At 43.2% G+C, this 24,060-nt stretch overlaps 1 protein-coding gene across 1 annotated transcript in view; it reads left to right on the top strand.

Annotated features, from left to right (window-relative positions):
• The first annotated feature begins 2,004 nt into the window (after positions 1-2,004).
• Positions 2,005-24,060, top strand: part of LOC126234782 (trypsin-1-like) — a 41,084-nt gene continuing 19,028 nt past the window's right edge. The window contains exons 1-4 of the mRNA XM_049943531.1: positions 2,005-2,123; positions 4,824-4,922; positions 10,365-10,498; positions 18,999-19,090. Of these exons, the coding sequence (XP_049799488.1) occupies positions 2,075-2,123; positions 4,824-4,922; positions 10,365-10,498; positions 18,999-19,090 (374 nt within the window). The 5' untranslated portion in view covers positions 2,005-2,074. The remainder of the gene's footprint in view (positions 2,124-4,823; positions 4,923-10,364; positions 10,499-18,998; positions 19,091-24,060) is intronic.

The raw sequence follows: 24,060 nt of genomic DNA, 5'->3' as shown, positions 1-24,060 counted from the left end.
TAACTTGTATCTCTAGAGACAATGTAATTTCCAGCAGTTGAAGCAAGGGGAGCTACTGCTGTTTGTGTACCATTTTGTCATTGACCTCTCCTCGAGTTGTCTAAGCCGATTACGGGAGTGTTGTCTGCTTATGCAAAGACTCCATCTATATCAGCCCCGCCTCCTTGATAGCTAGCAGTGGTGTGGCTATAATATCCGAAAAGATTAGATCACAGATGTAACCTGGCCTTTCGTAATGCATATGACTATGCGTAAGTACACAGTTCGTCCGCTACATTATTCCGACAAGCTATCGTACACGTATTTTGGTGTTTGGAGATCTTTTAATAGGGAGTACATTGTAGGCCACCAGTGACTGTACATACGTCTGTGAGACACACCGTTAAAGTCACTATGAACCTTGCAAACCCTTGTATTCTGTCCACCACACTTGATTGATATTATCGCCAATAGATTTTTAATTGTGAATCCAAACAGACTACGGTGGAGACCTTGTAGACTCTTGTGTGCATCCAGGTGACCATCCACAAGTCTATCCTAGACGTGGTCAGTGTGGTGTCACCGCTAGACACCACACTTGCTAGGTGGTAGCCTTTAAATCGGCCGCGGTCCGTTAGTACACGTCGGACCCGCGTGTCGCCACTATCAGTGATTGCAGACCGAGCGCCACCACACGGCAGGTCTAGAGAGACTTCCTAGCACTCGCCCCAGTTGTACAGCCGACTTTGCTAGCGATGGTTCACTGACAAATTACGCTCTCATTTGCCGAGACGATAGTTAGCATAGCCTTCAGCTACGTCATTTGCTACGACCTAGCAAGGCGGCATTACCAGTCACTATTGATGCTGTAAAACATGTACCGTCACGAGCGATGTTCACCAATTGTGGATTAAAGTTAAGTACTCCAGCAGCAACGTACGTTATTGGCTATATTAATTACCTTGTCCTGTTCCAGACCTCACGCCAGCCTGCGTGAGCTTAAACGCGTGCCTTTCGGCTTCCTCCTAGTGGCTTGGCTGTCTTGCCAAGTCACAACATTCACTCTGGGATGCTTTTGGCTCTATAGATATTTGAAACTGAAGCATTTTGGTCTCATCTATTTTTAGTGAATAAGGCTGTTACTGTTTTCCAGATTTCGAGAATGATCCATAGTATGAGTAATTCGCTAAGAGACATCATCTACAGACCTATGTGTCGGCAGACCTCTGAATAAACGTTGACAGAACTTGTGTCTTTCTTCAATTTAGAGATGAATTCGGCAAACTGTTCCTCCAGAAAATAAATATAATCGCACTTTTATCATATTCAATATGTGACAATTCTGGAAGACAAGTTTAACTCTCAATATTTGGAAACTGTTCGGAGAAAGGATTCCCCTGGCACCCTACAACCTCTAGTCGTTCCATAGTTGTATGTTCATAAAGCTGATATAACTGAAAGTGTTTCTCTTTCCTCACACGCCCTTTGGTATAGCTGCTTCTTGATATTGAACGATAAAGCACTACGCTGGTAGAACCCGTTCGAGGTTAATAATTCTTTCTTTGATATCCGACTTCAACCAATAGTTACTCTGTAAGCTTAGCTGACGTTATTATCGTCTCAATGATGGTTAGCTAACTCCCGCATGCTACATACGGTTCCTCTAAAATTGAACACTTTTTCATTCCATAATCGTTATGACATGTTTGATGAATACATGATAGGTATGTTTTGCAGGTATTATACAATTTCTGTTGTAGAGACTGTGATCATTACATTGCAATGGAAATGGCTACATTACTCGATCTACAAGGTACCGTCCTGTACCTTACAAGTCTACAGCGGCTGCAGCGGAAGTCTGTTCAGTCCGGTCACACTTTCTAAATATAGTTGTTTACGTTGATTAACCAATATTCTGTGAATTTGCGGTATTCTAATCAGCAAAGTTTAATCTTGAGAATCGTTAAGCGATGACATCCTGAGCACGATAAAGCAGCAACATTGCATCACTTAGACGATCTTGATACCAGCGTGGCCGTTGCGCGCAGTACATAAAAGTCCCAGACTACACCACGCACACATCCGCGGCCAGAAGATGCTACGACACACGCTGCTAGTTCTTGCCCTTGTCGGTTGCGTGCTGGGTGAGTGTGTATCGTGTACTGTTCCAAGTTTGCCGTAGTTGTTCCTAGGTAACTTAACGACTGATGGAACACACATATGTACATCCATTATACCTTACATGCTGCATCGGCACAAGAACTGCGTGTCGTGACGCGTTAGTGAACGATAATTTTTGGAATGTGCCCCTAGGATACGACAAATTTAATCAAAGTTCATCAAGATAGGTGACCAATTTCTTCAGACATTATCTCGCGCACGTCCGGGTGTCAAAAACGGCGTTTCTCCTAGAAAACTAAAAGAAAAAAGTCCGAAAAACATTATCAGGTATTAACAGAAGTACTACATAAAGGATGTCAGTTAGTCAAAAAGTCATGCTTCAAAAATAGAATGACTTCATTTCTCGTAATGCAACGTAGCCATCTTCAGCTAAGTCCAAAATGCGTCACATTACGAGAAATATAGTCATCTACTTTTGAAGCATGGCTTTTTGACTAGCGACTAGCAACAGATCTACCCATTACGCAATACTACTGTTAATTATCAACATGGTCACCTGCCTCATACCCGGCTTTATGTTGCAACTGTTTATAAACAGGAATATTGGGAGAGCGTTCGGACACGTGTCAACTCAAATGGGCTTTACCTTCAAGTTTACACACAACAATTCGTGGTATGTATACAAGGTTGCTCCGAGAGTCCTCTTTTGTCTTCGTCGCCTTACATGCACGACGTTTTCCGGTCGGTACAAAAACACGTCTGCAGTAAACAGCATGTAAAATACCGCGGAGTTGGTCGATTTTAATTGAAATTTTGTAGGTTAAGAACTTACATCAAGGCTGAAGTCCACATGGCTCAAATGGCTCTGAGCACTATGGGACTCAACATCTTAGGTCATAAGTCCCCTAGAACTTAGAACTACTTAAACCTAACTAACCTAAGGACATCACACACACCCATGCCCGAGGCAGGATTCGAACCTGCAACCGTAGCAGTCCCGCGGGAAGTCCACATGTTCAACAGTAAATAACGATAAATAGATGCACAGTAACGCAAACAAATTTGCTTTCTTCGTACCGTGGTAACGTTTCTAAACTAAATTAATTTCTCTAAAATTTCATTATTAAAGTACTTTTGGAGTAATGTTTATCAATTATTTCACTTGCTTACATTGGTACCCATTTTACACACACACACACACGTACACGCACACGCACACACACACACACACACACACACACACACACACACACACACACACACACACACACACACATATATATATATATATATATATATATATATATATATATATATATATATATATATATATATTATTTCATAGTGGTACGAGTCCATTTTTGTTCATATTGAGATAAGAGTCCTAAAGTTAAATAAGCGCTGAAAAATCTGCGGTTGAGATACCACAAATACTCAAGCATATGGCTTCTTGCTAGAGATGAATCTTTCTATTTGTTTGGCTCATTAATTCCGGAAGCATTATAGGCAGAAAAGTGGAGGTAAGTGAAAATTAGAGCCGGCCGTGGTGACCGTGCGGTTCTAGGCGCTTCAGTCCGGAACCGCGAGACATCTTCGGTCGCAGGTTCGAATCCTGCCTCGGGCATGGATGTGTGTGATGTCCTTAGGTTAGTTAGGTTTAAGTAGTTCTAAGTTCTAGGGGACTGATGACCTCAGATGTTAAGTCCCATAGTGCTCAGAGCCATTTGAACCATTTTTTTTTTGAAAATTAGAACTTTACTACTACTACTCATACACGCGCTGAAGTTTCCCCTTGGGACTACTTAAATAGACTCTACACTGAGGTGACGAAAATCATGGGATACCTCCTTATATTGTGACGGGCCTCCGTCCGCCCACTGTAGTGGAGCAATTTGCCTTGGCATGGACCATGGACTCAAACAAGTCGTCGGAAGGCCCCCGCAGAAATATTGAGCCATGCAATGCTGCTCTATAGCCATGCTCTGAATACTGTTGAATTCTTCCCAAATGCTTGCCAGCCAAGCTTGATGCGTCGATAGATTTCTGACCTTATGTCTCCCTTCATATTTATAATCTGGCCAAGGTAGACATATTCACTGACCTCTTCTAGTGGACTGTCCTTGACTTTCACATCTCCAGCTGGGACCCATTTGTTGCACATTACTTTTGTTTTGGAAAGGTTCATGTTCAAGCCAACCAGCTGACATTCCGATGCAAGATCTGTAACTAAGTTTTGGATCTCTGCGAATTCTTTGCCCAGTAAGGCAATATCATCAGCAAATCTCAAGTTAGTAAGCCTTCTTCCATTAATTCTAATTCCCTTACCCTCACAGCTCAACTTTGACATAGCCATTTCCAATACAGCGGAGAACAGTTTTGGGGAGATGGGATCGCCTTGCTTGACACCCCTCATGATGCGGAATTCTTGAGTTGATTCGCCGACGTTAACATAAGCTGCAGAATTCTGATAGATTTACCTGAACACTTCAATGTTTGCTGCTCCCACTCCTTGCTCACTCAACGCTTGGAGGACAGCTGCATGGCTAATGGAGTCAAATGCCTTTTCAAAGTCAACAAAGGCAATGCAGAGAGACAGTTGGTATTCATACTGAAATTTCCAGTAAGAAGATGTGTGTTTTTTTTGGTGTGGTTGCTATTTAGATTTATATAAACCGGTGTATAGTTACGCAGTTGTAATCAGTTGATGTTCCACCACTTGACAGGAGCGAGACTGCCCGTGCGTCGCCTGGTGAACAGCGGACGTGGGAGGAGGCTGGGCGCTGCAGCAGGCCGCATAGTGGGGGGCCAGGAAGCCACCAGCGGTGAGTACTGCAGCAGCTGGTGATGATCGTCATCGCCAGGGATTAAACCACCACAAGGTAGTGTGAGCCGCAAGTGTGGTTCATCCATTTTTTTCTGTGGCACACCAATTTTCCTTCTTTTGGCTTCTAGCTCAATACTGGCTTTGGTGTTCCAGTTTCTTTCTTTCTTTTTAATTGCCCTATCTCATGCGTCCCTGTAATTCACTACATCAAAATTCAGATGAAATATTTTTACTTCTTTGCTGACATCCGCATTTGTCATCCCACCAGGTAATGTGTCGCTAGATAACTCTCACAGGAAAGTCAATTCAAACTTATATCTATGACTTAGTGAAGTGTCGTAACATTCTCGCTCAATTGTTTTCTTTCTTGTGTCCTAATAATCACAGCTGGAGTCACAGTTATTATGAAATTTCTGTATCTGTTCTAATCAGTATGAACTGAAGGTGACGATTGTGAGCAAGACTATTAAAGGTTGCTACTTGAATGGTGAATCCTACTTTATCATCGAAAAACAGTTTTATTACATAAAAAACCTTAGTAACATTAATATTTTTGACAAAAACAACATAAATGAGAGTTCAAAATGTTCAAATGTGTGTGAAATCTTATGGGACTTAACTGCTAAGGTCATCAGTCCCTAAGCCGGCGGCGGTGGTCTCGCGGTTCTAGGCGCGCAGTCCGGAACCGTGCGACTGCTACGGTCGCAGGTTCGAATCCTGCCTAGGGCATGGATGTGTGTGATGTCCTTAGGTTAGTTAGGTTTAAGTAGTTCTAAGTTCTAGGGGACTGATAACCACAGCAGTTTAGTCCCATAGTGCTCAGAGCCATTTGAATTTCATCAGTCCCTAAACCTACACACTACTTAACCTAAATTATCCTAAGGACAAACACACACACCCACGCCCGAGGGAGGACTCTAACCTCTGCCAGGGCCCCGAGCGGTCTAAGACGCTGCAGTCATGGACTCTGTGGCTGATCCCGGCGGAGGTTCGAGTCCTCCCTCGGGTATGGGTGTGTGTGTTTGTCCTTAGGATACTTTAGGTTAAGTAGTGTGTAAGCTTAGGGACTGATGACCTTAGCAGTTAAGTCCCACAAGATTTCACACACATTTGAACATTTGAATTTTTTTCTGCCAGGACCAGCCACACAGTCCAGACTGCCGCGCCTGAGACCGCGCGGCTAAATGAGAGTAATATGTGTCATATTAAAATTGAATATTTTCTCAGACTAATATACTGCATGAAATCATATTTTAGTTTGTTTAAAGAAATGCTTCCCTAATTGTGAGAGTGATCCTAAGCTGAAGACTATCTTTCACCTCGAGCTGTGCTAGTGCCCATCCCGCGCAAGCAACGTGGTTAGTATGAAGATAGGTCGTATTGTTACCATTGGTTACTGGTTTCCTTGGATCGCTGATTTTGTGGGAATATTCTCGCTGCGCAACAGTGACAAAAGTGCATTAATAATTAAATGAAAAAAGTTAGAATTACTGTAGCTTTGTGCTCACATTAACATTTTATATATAATACCAGACCCAAGATAAAGAAACCTAGGCAACTTTTGGTTGGTAATGTCTGTTTTCGTCCTCACTATTTCACACTCTCTAAATTCGATAGTTTTGATTTAGACATGGAGATATTTAAGTTACACTAATTTGTAGCTTGTTCAGGCAAGTACAGCGCACGTGGTAGAACACCTTCTGTTACACATAAAATCACATGGACGTTATGATCAGAGCAGCGTTATTTATTTTGAAGTATTTTTCTAATTTTTGCAATTCATTTCTGACATTGTCAACGTATTAATTAACGAAGCTAGGGGACAACACGTTTGTATAAGTCTTTGTATTGTAATCTTACACAGTTCTGTTTAAAATATTATACACGCTCATGGAAAAAAATTACAACAGCAAGAAGGAGCTGCGCGACATACATGAAAGCGGTAAGAGTGTCTCCACATCTCAAACATGGTATCTATTCAGATTTTCCGCCAGTCGCATAAGGCTAAGGCTAGTTGTGCCACTATGGGGATGCACATCAAGCTTGCTTTAAATACACGCTGTAACGGTCGTGACCGTTAGTTACCTTTGAGATTGGACATGGTGAGTTGATATTCGTCAAGAACGCTTTTAAGGAAACGAAGAGGCTGTTGTCAACACCTCACTGAACTAGATCGAGTAAAAGGACTTCGAGATGGTGGCAGTTCCTTCTGCGATACTGCAAAAAGACTTGGCAGGAACATAGCCACTGTACATGACTGCTGCCAGTGGTGGTCAAGAGAATGTTCGGGCCCGAGAAGAGCGGGCTGCTGACGGCCACGTGACACTACGGCGTATGGCCCTTGCGCATCGTACTGCATCTGCAGCAGCAATTTGAACAGCAGTTTGCCCACAGTGACACAACGTATTCTTACAAATCTGTTAATTCGAGGAAATCTCCGATCCAGAGGCCCTGTAGCGTGCATTCCACTGTTCTCAAACCACCGCCATTTCCTTCTTCAGTGGTATCAAGCGAGGGCTTATTACGCTCATTAAAGGGCAAACACAAATCAACCACGGCCACGCAACACGAGGGACGTTGCAGTACTCCGCCGCCGGTGAAGACTGGTGCGGTACAGCCTGTCACGTCGTAATGTCGTCCCCGATATCTGAATCGATGTCGAATACAGAAAGGAACTTTTACTTTACTCCTTTTAGTCACAATAACGACCTAAAATAGCATATAAATAATGCATATCCAACCGTAAGAGTCTTTTCTGGCTGGTGTGACAGCGTTACCAAGGTTTTAGTCATGGAGGATCCTTGTAATATCTCTCGCGATGTCGCAGCATCAGTCTACCAGCACTTCTTTTTAGAAGGTCTTTCGTAAGCTTTCCAGTTTGACATATGTCCAGTATCCGAGCGGTTACTAGAGGCGGCAGTTGTGGATGATATCAACAAGAAATGGTAAAACTTGCATTAATTACCTGAAATATTTTTAATGTTCATCTTTGGTGAATGACCAGTAACCATTCCAACCAAGTTTCATTATAGACTCGAACTCCAATATATAAAACAGTTTCAACCACTTTTGTGGCTGAAGGCACAAAACTGTAGTATGTTGGAATTGTTAGTTTCGCATTGGTAAACGAAGAAAAGTGATCACCCCTCTGCACGTTATGTAAGCTTGTTAGGAGTTGCTAAGTGGTCTTATTTGCAAATACTGTGTCAATACAGTCTGGGTAATTTGTGTGTGGTGAGTAACTATGTCTAGAGGTACCTAAAAGTTTCTAACATTAATAGTTGACTTATTGTATTAAAGCTTTAACTTAAGATTATACACATTAATGAGTTCATTATGACATCATTTTAAATTTTTGTAGAATATTTGTTGATCCAGGTAGGCTTTAGGTAGGCCACAGACAATTATGATCAGAAGTATCTGGACACCCCTACGTAACAGGTAATTATCACCAGAGGTCAAGTGAGTCGCATCCACCTGTTTAAAAGGGGGCGGGGAATATTGCGTTGTCGATAGGCGAATAGCAACAGTAGAATGACTAGGTCAGAAGAGACCGGTAATTTAGAATGTGGACTATTCATTAGATTTCATTTTGTTAATAGATCCACAATTCAATCAGCGACATTTCAACGCTTATAAAGGTGTTGGTGACGTGAATGGGAAGTGGAAACGCGGAGGAACAACCAAAGCTAACCCAAGTCCAGGTACAGCTCATGTACTGCTGTTGACGATGATTGTAAGAAATAACACGAAACCAGCGGAAAGAATCACTCAAGTGTACCCAAGAGCTACCAGCAGTCTGCCTAGGGCAATGACTGAGTTAAAAAGAATGTGGTACAACGATCGAGCAGCTGCTTATATGTCAACGAGTCATTTGGAGTGATGAATCGTGCTATACTTAGTGGAAATACAGTCGTAGAGTTTAGGTTTGGCGAATGCCTGGAGAAAATTGCCTGCCTTCATGTGGCAACATTGAAGCCTCTAAAATTTTGAGTAGTGAATCACGCTATAACCTGTGGCAATCCGATGGAAGGGTCTGGGTTTGGGCAATTCCTGGAGAAACATACCCGCCATAAAGTGTAGCGCCAAAAGTCAAGTACAGAGGAAATATTGTTCATATGTGGGTCCAGAGCCTTTAAACATTAGAGTATGACTCACGCTACACCCTCTGGCGATCTGATGCAAGGCTTTGGGTTTGGGGGATGCCTGGAGAAGGTTACCTGCCATAATGTGTAGCGTCAACCGTGAAGTACAGAGGAAATTTTGTTCATACGTGGGTCCATGGCCTCTGAAATTTTGAACAATGACTCACGCTGCACCCTGTGGCAATGTGATGGAAGGCTTTGGGTTTGGGCAATCCCTGGAGAAAAATACCTGCCGTAATGTGTAGTGCCACCAGTGAAGTGCGGAATAAATTTTGTTCATATGTGGGTCCACGGCCTCTTAAAACATTGTGAAAATAAGTACTGTACGTAGTAGGCTGTGTAAGTATAACCTTTATTCTTTATAAAAAGTAAAGCGCAGAACTGTGTAGCCTACACAGTTTCTTTCACAAGAAAAAAGCGCAGAGTATGTGGTGTTCAGGTATGGAGGTATTTTTCGTGGTTACATTACGGTCCTCTTATTTTGGTTAGTAGAACGCTAAATACGGAAGGATTTGACCACATTTTACAGCATTGTGTAGTGCGTGCAGTAGAAGAACAGTCTGGAGACTATGACCGCTTCTGTCACCATGACATTGCACCCTGCCACAAATAAGCACCTGCCAGGCAATGGTTTATGGAGAGTAACATTCCTGAAATGAGTACAGAAAATATTACTCACTAGCTGTTGAAAATGTTCGATTTATTTACCACAACATGTTTCAGAACTCTTGTATTCCATTATCAAGCTCTTCAACTTACAAAGTGAAAGGCAGAAAGTTCCGATCGCAACACAAAGGAACGCCCATAGAACGTCGACTTCGCTCCGTACCGCAGAGTCCACCGTAACTGCCTTGTCTGGTATCGGATCTTCATGAAGAACGAGCTGCCGTGTCTCCACAGAGATTCAGACGACTCACTGAATGCGCCACCAGCAGAGGTCAAGCCGTCACAAAGGTGATGGGTGTGGACGCCACATATTAATAGCCACTAGTAAATATCTGGAATATTTTTATCAGAGAGCGCAAATTAACGAATAATGGTAGGGAATGGTGTTCCCTCCCCAGAACGGATGGAACTGCTGTCGTCGTACAGTATCTGTGGTAGTATATACATTTCAGCGACGTCGGGAAACTTTAGATTAAGGAAGTTTCAGTATTCTTTTGAACAGGATCCACAACTCAATATGCATAGGAGGATTTCATCATATGACACCTTGTCATTTGTCCAGTAGGATGCTAAGAGTCAATTACTCGTGTGTATAGGCAGTGATAAGTAACTTGATACTGGACTTGCAGGGCAGTTCCCGTACCAAGTGTCACTGCAGTATACTGAACTGTTCACCCGATCACATATGTGTGGAGGCTCCATCATATCCACCACGAGGGTGCTCACCGCTGCTCACTGTATCATGGACACCGGCACCTACTATGTAAGTACAGGTAAAATAGCCTCATATTAAGTATTTTACTCTAAAAGAACCTCCGTATTCTCGACTGCGAAAGATGAACAATTTCCTACACGACATGAGCGTTCAATTCTCTATTGCTCTCGATGAAAAAGGACAAAAACTATATTTTTTTTCCTTGTAGTTAAAAAATGAAAATTCATGACGCATGAAAAACAGCGAACTTCCAGTACGTGAATAGAATGTATGAGGAATCGACAGCTGTAAAACCAAAAACCACGTTAACTGCCACTCCAGAAAATAATAATGATTCTTCAGAATAAAATTCAGTCGCCTGTTGCAAATGTATTTTTTTATGCTTTACCGGTTTCGACAAATTAATTTCTCATCTTCAGAAGCTTAGTACTGGTTTAGCAGATGTCAACGTCTTCCTCATAGAAGAGTAATGCCTTGGAGTGTCCAGAAAGGTAGATCTTGTAAGTGATTATTGTAAGTACAGGTTGACAGTTAAAACAACTAAAATTGTCAATCTGTGTTTACATTGACCACATACAATATGTACATTTCCGGACACATCGTGGCGTTTTGCTTCTATGAAGAAGATATTGACATCTGCTAGACCAATATTAAGCTTCTGAAGATACACACTAATTTGTCGAAACCGGTAAAACACAATAAAAATATATGTGCAATTGACAACTGAATTTTATTCTGAAAAATATAGCCTACATTTGGTGAAGATTACAACTATGAATAAAATAACAAATAATTATGAGTATTCATGCAATGAAGTAGTTGATGGTATAGGTATTAAAGGAAAATACTACATCGTGGCATATGACTTACATATGTACGTACTTTCATAGATTACAGTAAGCAACGACCTTATGTCTGAGGTATTATGTGGGTTATCACTAGGTAAAATACGATAATAACAGTTGTTTTACAATTATTTCTTTTACAGACATTAATAAGCATTTACATTCAAGGCATTCAAAAATAAAATCCATTCACCGTCTTTAATAAACAATAATTAAAATTACCTTTATGCAGTTCAGTGACATTCTCTGTAGAAGTCACTCTGTTAAATCAGTCATTATAAGGGGTGTTTGGAGGAATAGAAACTATTTTATGTCTTAGTTGGGTAGATTAACTCGAATAACACGGGGAGTGTACATTAAGTAGTTCAACACTTTCTTTCTGACCATATTATTCTCCACCGTTATGGTTGCAAAATCCTATTTTTCAACATAATCTCCGTTGAATGCGACTACCTTACGCCAACTTACTGCCTCTTTGCCCCCATGGTATCACGCTACTGGTCGACGTCGAAGCCAACGTCTTGCTGCATCGTTAACTTCCACATCATCTACATACTGCTTCCACAGAGCGCGTCCTTCATTGAACCAAACGTATGGAAGGCGCAGATCCAAGTTGTGTGGTCTATAATCAAGAACAGTCAAATGAAGTTTTGTCAGATCCTGTTGTGTGAGGCTTAGCGTTCTCTTGGAGAAGGTGAAAATGGTTGATACTTTTGTGGCAATGAACACGCCAAAGTCGTTCATTCAGTTTGCTGGGGGTACCCACAATACACTTCAAAGATTATCGCCGCCCCATGATGGAGGACATCAAATCGACTAACTCCTTCAGAGCCACAGAAGATGGTTCAAATGGCTCTAAGCACTATTGGACTTAACATCTGAGGTCATTTGTCCCCAAGACTAACGTAAGGGCATCCATGCCCGAGGCAGGATTCGAACCTGCGACCATAGCAGCAGCGCGGTTCCGGACTGGAGGGCCTAGAACCACTCGGCCACAGCGGCCGGCGCCACAGAAGACCGTCGCAATGACTTTGCCGGCTGATCGTGCGGCTTTGAACCTTTTTCTTTGCGGGGGGGGGGGGGGGGGTGCGTCATGGACTGCGCCATGGATTACCGATTTATTTTCGGTTTGAAGTGATGAACCCATGTTTCATCGTATGTGACGATGTTCAGCAAAAATTGTCGCTATCAGCCTCGTAACGCGCAAACAATTCCGCGTAGAAGATCCTTCGTTACTCTTTATGGTCTCCTGTTGGGCGGCGAGGAACATAGGGGGAAAACCCGCAACTGGTGGACTACTGTGTCAGCACTACCAACAGAGAGGTCCAGTTGAACAGAAAAGTGTGTGGGTGTGATCCGTCGATCACCAAAATGAGTGTTCACATTTCCCAACATTGCAGGAGTCACAGCTGTGTGCGGACGGCCGGCACACGCGACATCGGACAGCTTTGCTTGACCTTGATACGATGCTGACACGCGCCACGTCCAACGACTCACCGTGCTTGTTTTCATTCTCAGGTCTTTATAGACTCTCTGGAAGCGCCTATGAATAGCTGCTATGCTTTTGGTTTATCGTCAAAATAAATTCAATGACAACTCTCTGCTTGGAACGCAGGTCCGTAATAGACACCACTTTGAAGGCTACGTGTATCGGAATTTGACGAAACTGTAAAGGCTGAAGCGCGAATATTTCACAATGTCCCACACCAAATTCCGAATTTTTTCAATGAAAATTGACCGAGGAAAAGACTGTGTTGCATCACATTGAAACGTCCCCTTTTGAACAATTCTATACGACTGTGCTTGTACTGACACACAATATTTTTAGCGCAACGCAATCTGACTTTCAAAAAAATCCCTACAAAAGAATGGCCCTGACTAACATTAACCTATACGTCTCACAAATCACTTACCTCACAAAAATCTTGGTTACTCCCACTACTGCAATAGAGCGAGCGCCACTACTGCCAGCTAAATAAAAGATTCAAACTATGGAAGGCACTAACTACTGATAGGGATAGTTAGCAAATGAAAGATATTAATAGAGAACAAAGAATGTATTTACCTTGATATCATCATATATATAGCAGTTCATGACAAATTACAAAACTCCGCCATCTCTCTCCCCACATCCACCACTGCTGGCGGCTCACCTCCAACTGCGCAACGCTACGCGCTGTTCACAGCCAGCTGCCTAACACTACAATGGCGAGTATTACAACAATGCAAAGCAGCCACAGACTGCACACAGCACAGCCAGTGATTTTCATACAGAGGTGGCGTTACCAATAAAAAAAAACGTAAACAGCCTACTTACATAGCCCCCATGCCACCCACAAAAAATTTTACAAATTTTTTTTGGGCACTGGCCAATACATATTTGTTAAATTTTTTTTTCACAATTACAATAACAAAGAAATCAAATGCACACACTTATTGATACAATGTTGGTCAAAAGCTAAAATTTTCTCACAGTCCATAAAGACTGTCCTGATCGTTGATCACACTAAAATTGCCGTGTTTTTCTCAAAGTCTGAGCAGTAAAAGACAATGCACACAGACGTAGTGGATTTCCATGCAGTCTTGTAGAAGAAGTGTTGTCCTTCCAACGGAAAGACAGTGCTGACTCTTGACATGCTGATAGGTAATGGGCCACAACAGAGCAAACCCACAGCGAAGTCAATCGAAGTTTTGAAGAATATCGTTTGGTAGGTCATCACAGAGCAGACCCACTGCAGTCCTGGTAGAGATTACGGTATTGGTGGGCCATCAAAGAAGCAGACCCACTGCAGTCCTTGTAGAAATAATGGTACTGGTGAGTCAGCAAAGGTGTAGACCCACTGTAGTCTTTGTAGAAATGGCCAGCAGCCATCTGTTGTGACTGTGCAGGTGCACAATCACCATTGAAGAGTCTTGCAGACAATATAGATGTAAGTAGGCTGTTTAGGTTTTTTTTTTTTATTGGTAACGCCACCTCTGTATGAAAATCACTGGCTGTGCTGTGTGCAGTCTGTGGCTGTTTTGCATTGTTGTAATACTCGCCATTGTAGTGTTAGGCAGCTGGCTGTGAACAGCGCGTAGCGTTGCGCAGTTGGAGGTGAGCCGCCAGCAGTGGTGGATGTGGGGAGAGAGATGGCGGAGTTTTGAAATTTGTCATGAACTGCTATATTTATATATGATGATATCAAGGTAAATACATTGTTTGTTCTCTATTAATATCTTTCATTTGCTAACTATCCTTATCAGTAGTAAGTGGTAAGTGATTTGTGAAAGGTATAGTTTAATGTTAGTCAGGGCCATTCTTTTGTAGGGAATTCTGAAAGTCAGATTGCGTTGCGCTAACAAAATATTGTGTGTCAGTTTAAGCACATTCGTGTATAATTGTTCTAAGGGGACGTTTCAACATATTGAACGCACCTCTCCCCCCCCCCCCCCCCCTTCCGTAATTTTTATTCGTTACACAGATACAGGTAGCTCCAGAGGTAAGGTACACATCGCGTGTTGGTACTCCAGTTGCCATGAGTTTATTTATCGACTATCATTTTTGTTTCGAAGTTGAAGTTCTGTAGTTGAGTTTGAGGTCCAAAACAGAATTTCTCGATCGCGACTGCGATTTGTTGGCAACTGTATTTTATCACTTGTGAATGTCGCATGCGTTTATGCATTTACAAATGCACTGAATGCCGGTATGGTATCTTGTGTACGGAGTTCATAATGCAAATCCTGGTGTAGAGAATGTCGTAGACGTATTTTAACCGCAGAATACCCGATTCAGGGGTGTTTCCTCGTTTTGTCACCAAATTGGATGACAGTGGTGCAGTACCCAGCAGTCAAACTTCAAATAGAGTGTGAATTCAGGAGAAGACATCACTCAGTTGCTAGAAAGAAGTCATTCAACAATCGCACACTTCGGCTAAAATATGGAAACACCACTATAAATGCATGGTTCAGATAAATGCATATGCTAGCCAAGCCTCCAGATCGTACTGTTTTATTTGAACAAGAACGGACCTGTTCAATGTTCTCAATACGTTTCAATGCTAGTGGTGGCCACAATAGCGTTCCGTGTAGTTCTGTGTACATTATGCATATGGGAATGAAGTGAACTCGAAGTTGGGTAGATTGTAGGTCCTCATATTGTGGGTGCTTCTGTAACCAATGGAACCGAGGTGTTTGGTGTTTTAAGAGCGCCATATCGAAGATTTACACCGCAGGCGGGGTAAGCGGGAAAACATCATCCGCTAAGCGTATGTTCAATGACCGTAACGGGGGGTGATTGAAGAAGATTGTGACGAGATATAAGAGGATGGCAGCTGCAAAAGTCACTGCAGAGTTGAACGTCGCACTTGCGAATCCGGTTATCACCAAAACATCGCGAAGGGAGCTCCATAAGCTGGGAATTCTGTTGTGAGCTGGAATAGCGAAACCATCAGTCAGCGATGCAAAAGTCCGTAACAAGAAAAAGTGGTGCAAAAGCCGTAAAACTGTACTACGGAGCAATTGGAAGGAGGTCATTTGGAGGAGTATACATGGCGTGGGTTCAGTGACCATCTGAGTAGCATTTATGCGGCTTTCCATGGGCCCCACGGCTGCTCTGCAAGGTCGTGTTACAGCCAAGGATTATGTGACAATTTTGGCTTATCAGGTACAATGTTCGTTCGCCAATGGCTATGGTGTGTTCCAAGGCGACAGGGGGCTGTTCACACACCCTCATCGTCCATAACGAGTTTTGTGAACACGAGGATGAGTTGTCACATCTGCCCTCGTCATCACCAGATCTCAGTATTACGGGGCTTTTGTGGCTTACTTTGCAGAGAACGTTACGTGAGCGCTATCCAACTCCACCATCGTTAACTAAACTTGTCACAATTTTCTTTAGGAAGAATGGTACAAGATTCCATTGGAAACCACATAGCCGGCCGCTGTGACCGGGCGGTTCTAGATGCCTCAATCCGGAACCGCGCTGCTGCTACGGTCGCAGGTTCGAATCCTGCCTCGGGTATGGATGTGTGATATGCCCTTAGGTTAGTTAGGTTTAAGTAGTTCTAAGTTCTAGGGGACTGATGACCTCAGATGTTAAGTCCCATAGTGCTTACAGCCATTTGAACCAAAACCACATAGCACCTGCTTTTATCCATTCCGAGACAACTGGAAGCTGTTCTGGATGTCAGCGGGTTTCCTACGCTGTATGAGGCATGGTAATGTGTGTTCAGAATATCCATATTTCCTTTTCAAACCTCTGTACAACGATGTGACGGATTTTACAAATTCAAACACCCTGTCCTTACCATTTGCTGCGGGAAGACATGAAGGTAAACTTTTGGAATTTTGTCATTGACTATTCGCAAATCACCGCGGAATTGATTAAACCACTTGCATCTGAGACGAAATCAGTATCACTCTGTCGTTGGCGGTACGACAGAAATACCACGAGCCTTAGTGGAGATACGTTTCAATAACATTTCTCTGTCAATGTGTGGTGTGCTACTACATCGTCTTGCTGAGCTCCGTTATCCAGACTTCACTGAAAACGAGCTCCAGAATTTTTTTAGAGGCTCATTTGGCTACAAGAATAGGTTATGTTCTTCGAAAGAAGCATTCTAGTCGGCATATGATATATCATCTAAATCTAAAAGTGTCCGGAAGACGGATTGGGAGAAATGATGACCTTTCTTCGCCATCAAGCTTTCCACATTTTAGCTGTGAACTTGGCTGAAGGTTGCACTCTACAAAGAGAAAGTAAAAACGAGAGACATTCGGATTATGAATAACGCTGCGATCATAGAACAACTCCAAAGATGATGTCAGAAGAGCTACACGTATTGTTGCTAAGAGAATAAGAACGTGCGTTGAATTCGTAGGTCAAATTTACGAAAGTCTACTTTTAACCTGTGTTTGCTTAGCACCTTCTGTGAGTACGTGTGTGGGTTACATTCTAGCCTCTGTATCTGTGTAGCTAAAACAAGCTGGCACAATTTATATGGGATGTTTTATTCGCATTTGTCTGTCATATACTCTCCTGAAGCATTTACTATTTTTTGTAAAACATCCGGTGTTAGATAGATTTATATTCGACAATATAATCTTTCTAATGTTGGGCTCCACTGCCCCATTGAACGTTTTGAAAGACATTACTTACTTGCAGAAGGATGTTTTTTGTGTGAGATGTTCATTTCATTAGCCATTAGCATCAGTGATGAGCTAATTCCATCTCTTGAGCACTACCAAGCCTCAACTGGAGTATCCATTTTATTTTTTTATGTTTATTTGGAATGACTGTACAATACATCGTTCTTACAACAACCAGGCTACTGCTAAACGTCAAGGAGGTAAAAGAAATCTTATTGAAAGTTAAATGAGGGATTTGTCTTAAATAAAAATGTAGCCTCTTGTAGGAAAACGACCTCTTTCAAGAAATCTGACACTTCTATACATTTGTGGCTTTTTGAGCTTGAACGTTTCAAATGTGTAAGAATAGAGAAATAATTGATTTGTGTTCAGTTTAACTAAGACGGAAAGACACGAAATTTGCGTATACCAGAGTCTTTTAAGGATTTACTTCTAAAGCCCAATTCACATTGCCATTATCATTGCAGCGTTTTGACGCTGCTGAACTGAAAGATAGCAGTAGTGTGATTGGAACCAATTGTTCTAATAATCCCAGTTCTAGTCAAATTATTTTAGGTCACAATGCGTCTCCTTCAAGAACTTCTTTTGAAAATACCTAACATGAATGCCAGAAAGCATTTCATTAGAGAAGGATGAGAAAAGTTAATCACTCATAATTTGTCATTTTTGTCACTCTTCACTTGCAATCAAATGTCTGCCAAGAAACAGCACTTAGCAGTGTTTTAAAAACTGGTATCACGGTGTAGATACTCAGTATATTACATTGTTCCTAAAATCACAGTCAATGTTACACCATTTGCGTACAAAATAATTTATTATCATACTCGCTTCGTGTAAAACCCCAAACGTAAGAATAAAACTGTACGTCTTGCCTGGCATTAGAAATAGTTACACCTTTAATAAAGGAAGTGAATGACTGACCAAATGAATATACGAATAGTAGTAAATATAAAATTTACTTCTTCGTAAATATGTTTGTAAACATAACGCTGTGGAAGGTTTCGCAGATATCCGTGAGCACTGAGGTTTGTAGAACAGGTTTCCGTTGTTTAGTGGAGCTCAGGTATTCTTGTAAGTTGGTAGCTTTATCATTTACAACAGCTATTTATTCTTTTTTTTGAAAGACAGAGAATAACAAGTGCCTCTTACATTGTTTGCTAAACGAACTGTCGTACTGACTACTTTCAGTCCACGAACCGGTGACATGATTGCACATCGGAAGAGAAAATAATACTGCACTTTAAAAAACTTACCCCTAAAATACCTACAAATGAGTAACATGATTAACCATATTTTTGTTAAGTACTGAATACATGTAGAGAACCAAACACTGTATAACAATATTACACGTGTTGTATAAAATGAAATAAGTTTCAGTTTAAAATCTGATGACTTACAAGCAACATTATCGGAAATACGTAATATTGTGCGCAGAATCTGATCGTATTACACAGAAAATTCTGTTACAATAAGGATGTCGCAGGGATACCACTCATTGGTCTGAGGCAACTATGTCAATGCTGAAATGTCGTCTACGAGTACTGGAGTTAGAAACTATACGCTTTTGTCGTCAGGCGGTGGCTGGAGAAGTGGACTTCTCCTCTGAAGACGGCACCGAGCAGGAGTCGCAGGTTCTTCAGCAGATCCCGCACCCCGACTTCCCAGGGTGAGTAGGACCAGTCAGTAAGATCTTTGTAGACCGCACCAAGGGCTACATTTTCGTCTTAAGTTGTCGATTCGTCGTTGGTCGGATAATTGAGTCTGGTATAGAGGACCTCGTTACAGCTAACGTAATATTTAAGTCTAGATCCCTATCTTCCGAGACGCGATTTATATCTCATGCAGTAGGTAGTGCAGAAACGTTTTATAGGTGTTTGCCAACGCCCTTCTAGCTGAAAATTCGTTCATTCATTCTGAGATCGTGTTCCACAAATACCTTTACGGGAATTTCTCAAAACGTGATAAAAACCAAATTATGCGTCAATTGCCACAATCTGCAAGTGAAAATTATTTCTGTAAATTATACAATTATACTAACCACCAGTTGCCACTAGTTACCCATCTACTTACATTGATAAGTATGGAGTTTACTTTTAGTTTACTTCGTTTTTTTCTAGGTGAACTCCAAATCCAGCTACAACTTCTTGATGGTTGAGACCTTTCTCAAACATCTGTGGACTAGGCTGATGCACTGCCCAGTTGGCCACCCTGGCACAGTGGGTTTGCACAACTGCACGGACTACCCTAGCACGCTTCCCTCCTCGTTCAAAATTCTTATTCATGCCTCAGCCCACTTGGTATTCCCCCTGAATTCGAACAGCTTTGCAATGGTTCTCCAACTATATTTGAATAGCACCGAATAAAACGTGGGATCCTGCCTGAAACACAGGCTGAGGTGCTTTAATCAGATGAAACTATGTGGTTCCAGGGACCCCTTTCAAGTGTCAAACATCTCTTTTGTATATGCGCATACTGAAGCGATGAATGAAAATTTGTGCCATGGCTAGGACTCGAGGGTGGGTCTCCTGCTCGCTTGGCAGATGCGCTTACCACTACATCACCTTGGCACAGGGTATACAAACCGGCTTGAGTCATGAATGGGAATTTGGACTGAGGAGTGAGGCATGCTAGGGTAGTCAGTGCGGTTATACAAACCCGGTGTGCCATGGTGGCGTAGTGGTTTGCGTATCTACCTAGTGAGCAGGAGACCAGAGTTCAAATACCAGCCATTTCATTAGGTGCTTCGGTCTGCATGTATACATCATATTTCGGAGGCTGTTCAGTAGTGTATTCTGAGTATTTAGATATGTGGCATCCATGATGTTCGATGGTTCGTCGCAAAATAATAAAGCAATTAGCATCATACTGGTCAGGTGTGGTTCGTAACCATAGATTCGCAATTATTTCACAGACGACTCATTGTAGATCCAGGTTTAATGGAATGTTTCAGCATCTGTTAATATACATTTTCGTTCACGTATGTTTTCGTTCTTAGTTATGATGGATCATGTGTTAGGACGACTGGGAGGCGTGTGTATAGCCTTTTCCCAAGTGAAAGTCGGGCTGCAACAGCGCCTGGATGACCCAGCCAAGGGAATGGTGCACTTTATTACTGGAAATGGTCCATACTCAGTCCAACTACACAAAACAGGGGGCAGGCAACAGCTCCCAGCACGTTCAAAAAAATGGCACCTGAACATGGTACTTTATTATAATTTTTTTCAGTTTGGTCAAGTTATCGAAGGATAGGAGCTACTTAACACTAATGTTAATACACTCCTGGAAATTGAAATAAGAACACCGTGAATTCATTGTCCCAGGAAGGGGAAACTTTATTGACACATTCCTGGGGTCAGATACATCACATGATTACACTGACAGAACCACAGGCACATAGACACAGGCAACAGAGCATGCACAATGTCGGCACTAGTACAGTGTATATCCACCTTTCGCAACAATGCAGGCTGCTATTCTCCCATGGAGACGATCGTAGAGATGCTGGATGTAGTCCTGTGGAACGGCTTGCCATGCCATTTCCACCTGGCGTCTCAGTTGAACCAGCGTTCGTGCTGGACGTGCAGACCGCGTGAGACGACGCTTCATCCAGTCCCAAACATGCTCAATGGGGGACAGATCCGGAGATCTTGCTGGCCAGGATAGTTGACTTACACCTTCTAGAGCACGTTGGGTGGCACGGGATATATGCGGACGTGCATTGTCCAGTTGGAACAGCAAGTTCCCTTGCCGGTCTAGGAATGGTAGAACAATGGGTTCGATGACGGTTTGGATGTACCGTGCACTATTCAGTGTCCCCTGGACGATCACCAGTGGTGTACGGCCGGTGTAGGAGATCGCTCCCCACACCATGATGCCGGGTGTTGGCCCTGTGTGCCTCGGTCGTATGCAGTCCTGATTGTGGCGCTCACCTGCACGGCGCCAAACACGCATACGACCATCATTGGCACCAAGGCAGAAGCGACTCTCATCGCTGAAGACGACACGTCTCCATTCGTCCCTCCATTCACGCCTGTCGCGACACCACTGGAGGCGGGCTGCACGATGTTGGGGCGTGAGCGGACGACGGCCTAACGGTGTGCGGGACCGTAGCCCAGCTTCATGGAGACGGTTGCGAATGGTCCTCGCCGATACCCCAGGAGCAACAGTGTCCCTAATTTGCTGGGAAGTGGCGGTGCGTAGGATCCTACGGTCTTGGCGTGCACTGCGTAGGATCCTACGGTCTTGGCGTGCATCCGTGCGTCGCTGCGGTCCGGTCCCAGGTCGACGGGTACGTGCACCTTCCGCCGACCACTGGCGACAACATCGATGTACTGTGGAGACCTCACGCCCCACGTGTTGAGCAATTCGGCGGTACGTCCACCCGGCCTCCCGCATGCCCTCGCTCAAAGTCCGTCAACTGCACATACGGTTCACGTCCACGCTGTCGCGGCATGCTACCAGTGTTAAAGACTGCGATGGAGCTCCGTATGCCACGGCAAACTGGCTGACACTGACGGCGGCGGTGCACAAATGTTGCGCAGCTAGCGCCATTCGACGGCCAACACCGCGGTTCCTGGTGCGTCCGCTGTGCCGTGCGTGTGATTATTGCTTCTACAGCCCTCTCGCAGTGTCCGGAGCAAGTATGGTGGGTCTGACACACCGGTGTCAATGTGTTCTTTTTTCCATTTCAAGGAGTGTAGAATTTCACGGGCACTGTAGTATGATTTTCACAATAAGGAACATACTACTCGAATACTGGATAATCTGGAAACCAAATGGGTCAGGATCAAAGAGTTTTGGAGCGTATGTGTACAAAGAAAAGTAGCCCAACTACCTCGAGAAGGAGCAACAATGTGGAGGGAAGCTCACCGAATAGAGATGGAGATGAGTCGAAACGGGACATTTATGAATAGGCCTATTATTCATGTAATGTGTTCATACATAAATACGTAAATAAGGTCCGTCCGAACAGGCCAGGAAGGCCCAATGGCACCGACTGGCCGCCGTATCATCCTCATAACACAGGCGTCACTGGATGCGGATACGGAGGGGCATGTGGACACTACACCGCTCTCCCGCCGGTATGTCTGTTTACGAGACCGGAGCCGCTATTTCTCAACGAAGTAGCTCTTCAGTTTGCCTCACAAGGGCTGAGCGAAGCCTGCTTGCCAACAGCGCTCGTCAGAGCGGATGGTCACGCATCCATGCGCTAGACCAGCCCGGCAGTGCTTAATTTCGGTGATCTGACGGGAACCGGTGTTACTATTGCGGCAAGGCCGATTCAGAATACATAGTTGCTTCTATTTCACATTACAGAAGATCGGACACAGAAACCCAAATGCTAATGTGAAGGCCCAGTTATTGTTGGGCCACGCAGGGTTAGCTGCCAGTAGTTTAGCGCAGGTGAAAAAATAGCTATAACGGACTACGTAGTCAGCAGTCTTCAGTAGATTCAAGACAGGTACAGAGAGTACCGTGGCGGTAGGCTTTTCTTTCACTTCTGTTTCATTCTTCTAGCTTTCTTTCATTTCTAAATTTTTCTGTTAAGGAAGCTATAACGTTAGATTCTAGAGATTTCATGGTATATGATCATCAGTTATCTGCTATTTTAGCATGTACTTTAGCATATACATTTCCTGCGATCCATCACTTCCTTCATAATGCAGCTGTATGTGCTGCCGTTTGTCTCAACATCCGGTATACGAAATCTCTTCCTCCCTCGCCTCCTCTTCCCTTCCACATACCTTCTAAGACTTTCATAAACTCCTCATTCTTTCTTAATCTATTTCCAATACATTCTCGTATTCTTCTTTTTATTCCACCCAGTAATTTTCTTTGCTCTCCCACTTATTCTCAGTACCTCTTCATTTTTAATTTTATTCAATCGCACCTCCATCACCTGCCATGTCTCTATTTCAAAAGCCTCGAGCCTTGCTCTACTTTTCTCTCTCAGTATCCACGTTTCAGCATCACATAGGTTGGTTGGATTGTTGATTCGGGGGAGGGTACCAAACAGAGAGGTCATCGATCCCATCGGATTAGGCCGGCCGAAGTGGCCGTGCGGTTCTAGGCGCTGCAGTCTGGAACCGCGAGACCGCTACGGTCGCAGGTTCGAATCCTGCCTCGGGCATGGATGTGTGTAATGTCCTTAGGTTAGTTAGGTTTAACTAGTTCTAAGTTCTAGGGGACTAATGACCTCAGAAGTTGAGTCCCATAGTGCTCAGAGCCATATGAACCATTGAACCATCGGATTAGGGAAGGAAGCCGGGCGTGCCTTCCAAAGGAACCACCGCTGCGTCTGCCAGAAGCGATTTAGGGAAATTACGGGAAACCTAAATCAGGATGGCCGGACACGAGTCCAGTGTTCGAATCACAGCACCACCCCGCTTTCTACCACAAAGGAGGGCGCTCCACACAATATATTTTATTAGTCTCTTTCTCAAACCTTTGTCTATATTGCTGCAGAAAATTCTCCTTCCCTTATAAAATACCTGTTCCGCCACTGCTATTCTGATTTAAATTCCTGTGCTGCTGTTCCAGTTATTTACTATCCTGCTTCCGAGGTATTTAAAGCCTTACTCCTCCATTCAAAATTATCTTTACCTTTTTATTTGCTTCTACTATCATTACTTTTGC

This window comes from Schistocerca nitens, chromosome 2 (genome assembly GCF_023898315.1).
Source record: "Schistocerca nitens isolate TAMUIC-IGC-003100 chromosome 2, iqSchNite1.1, whole genome shotgun sequence".
NCBI lineage: Eukaryota > Metazoa > Arthropoda > Insecta > Orthoptera > Acrididae > Schistocerca > Schistocerca nitens.
This window is presented reverse-complemented; position numbering and strand designations above follow the sequence as displayed.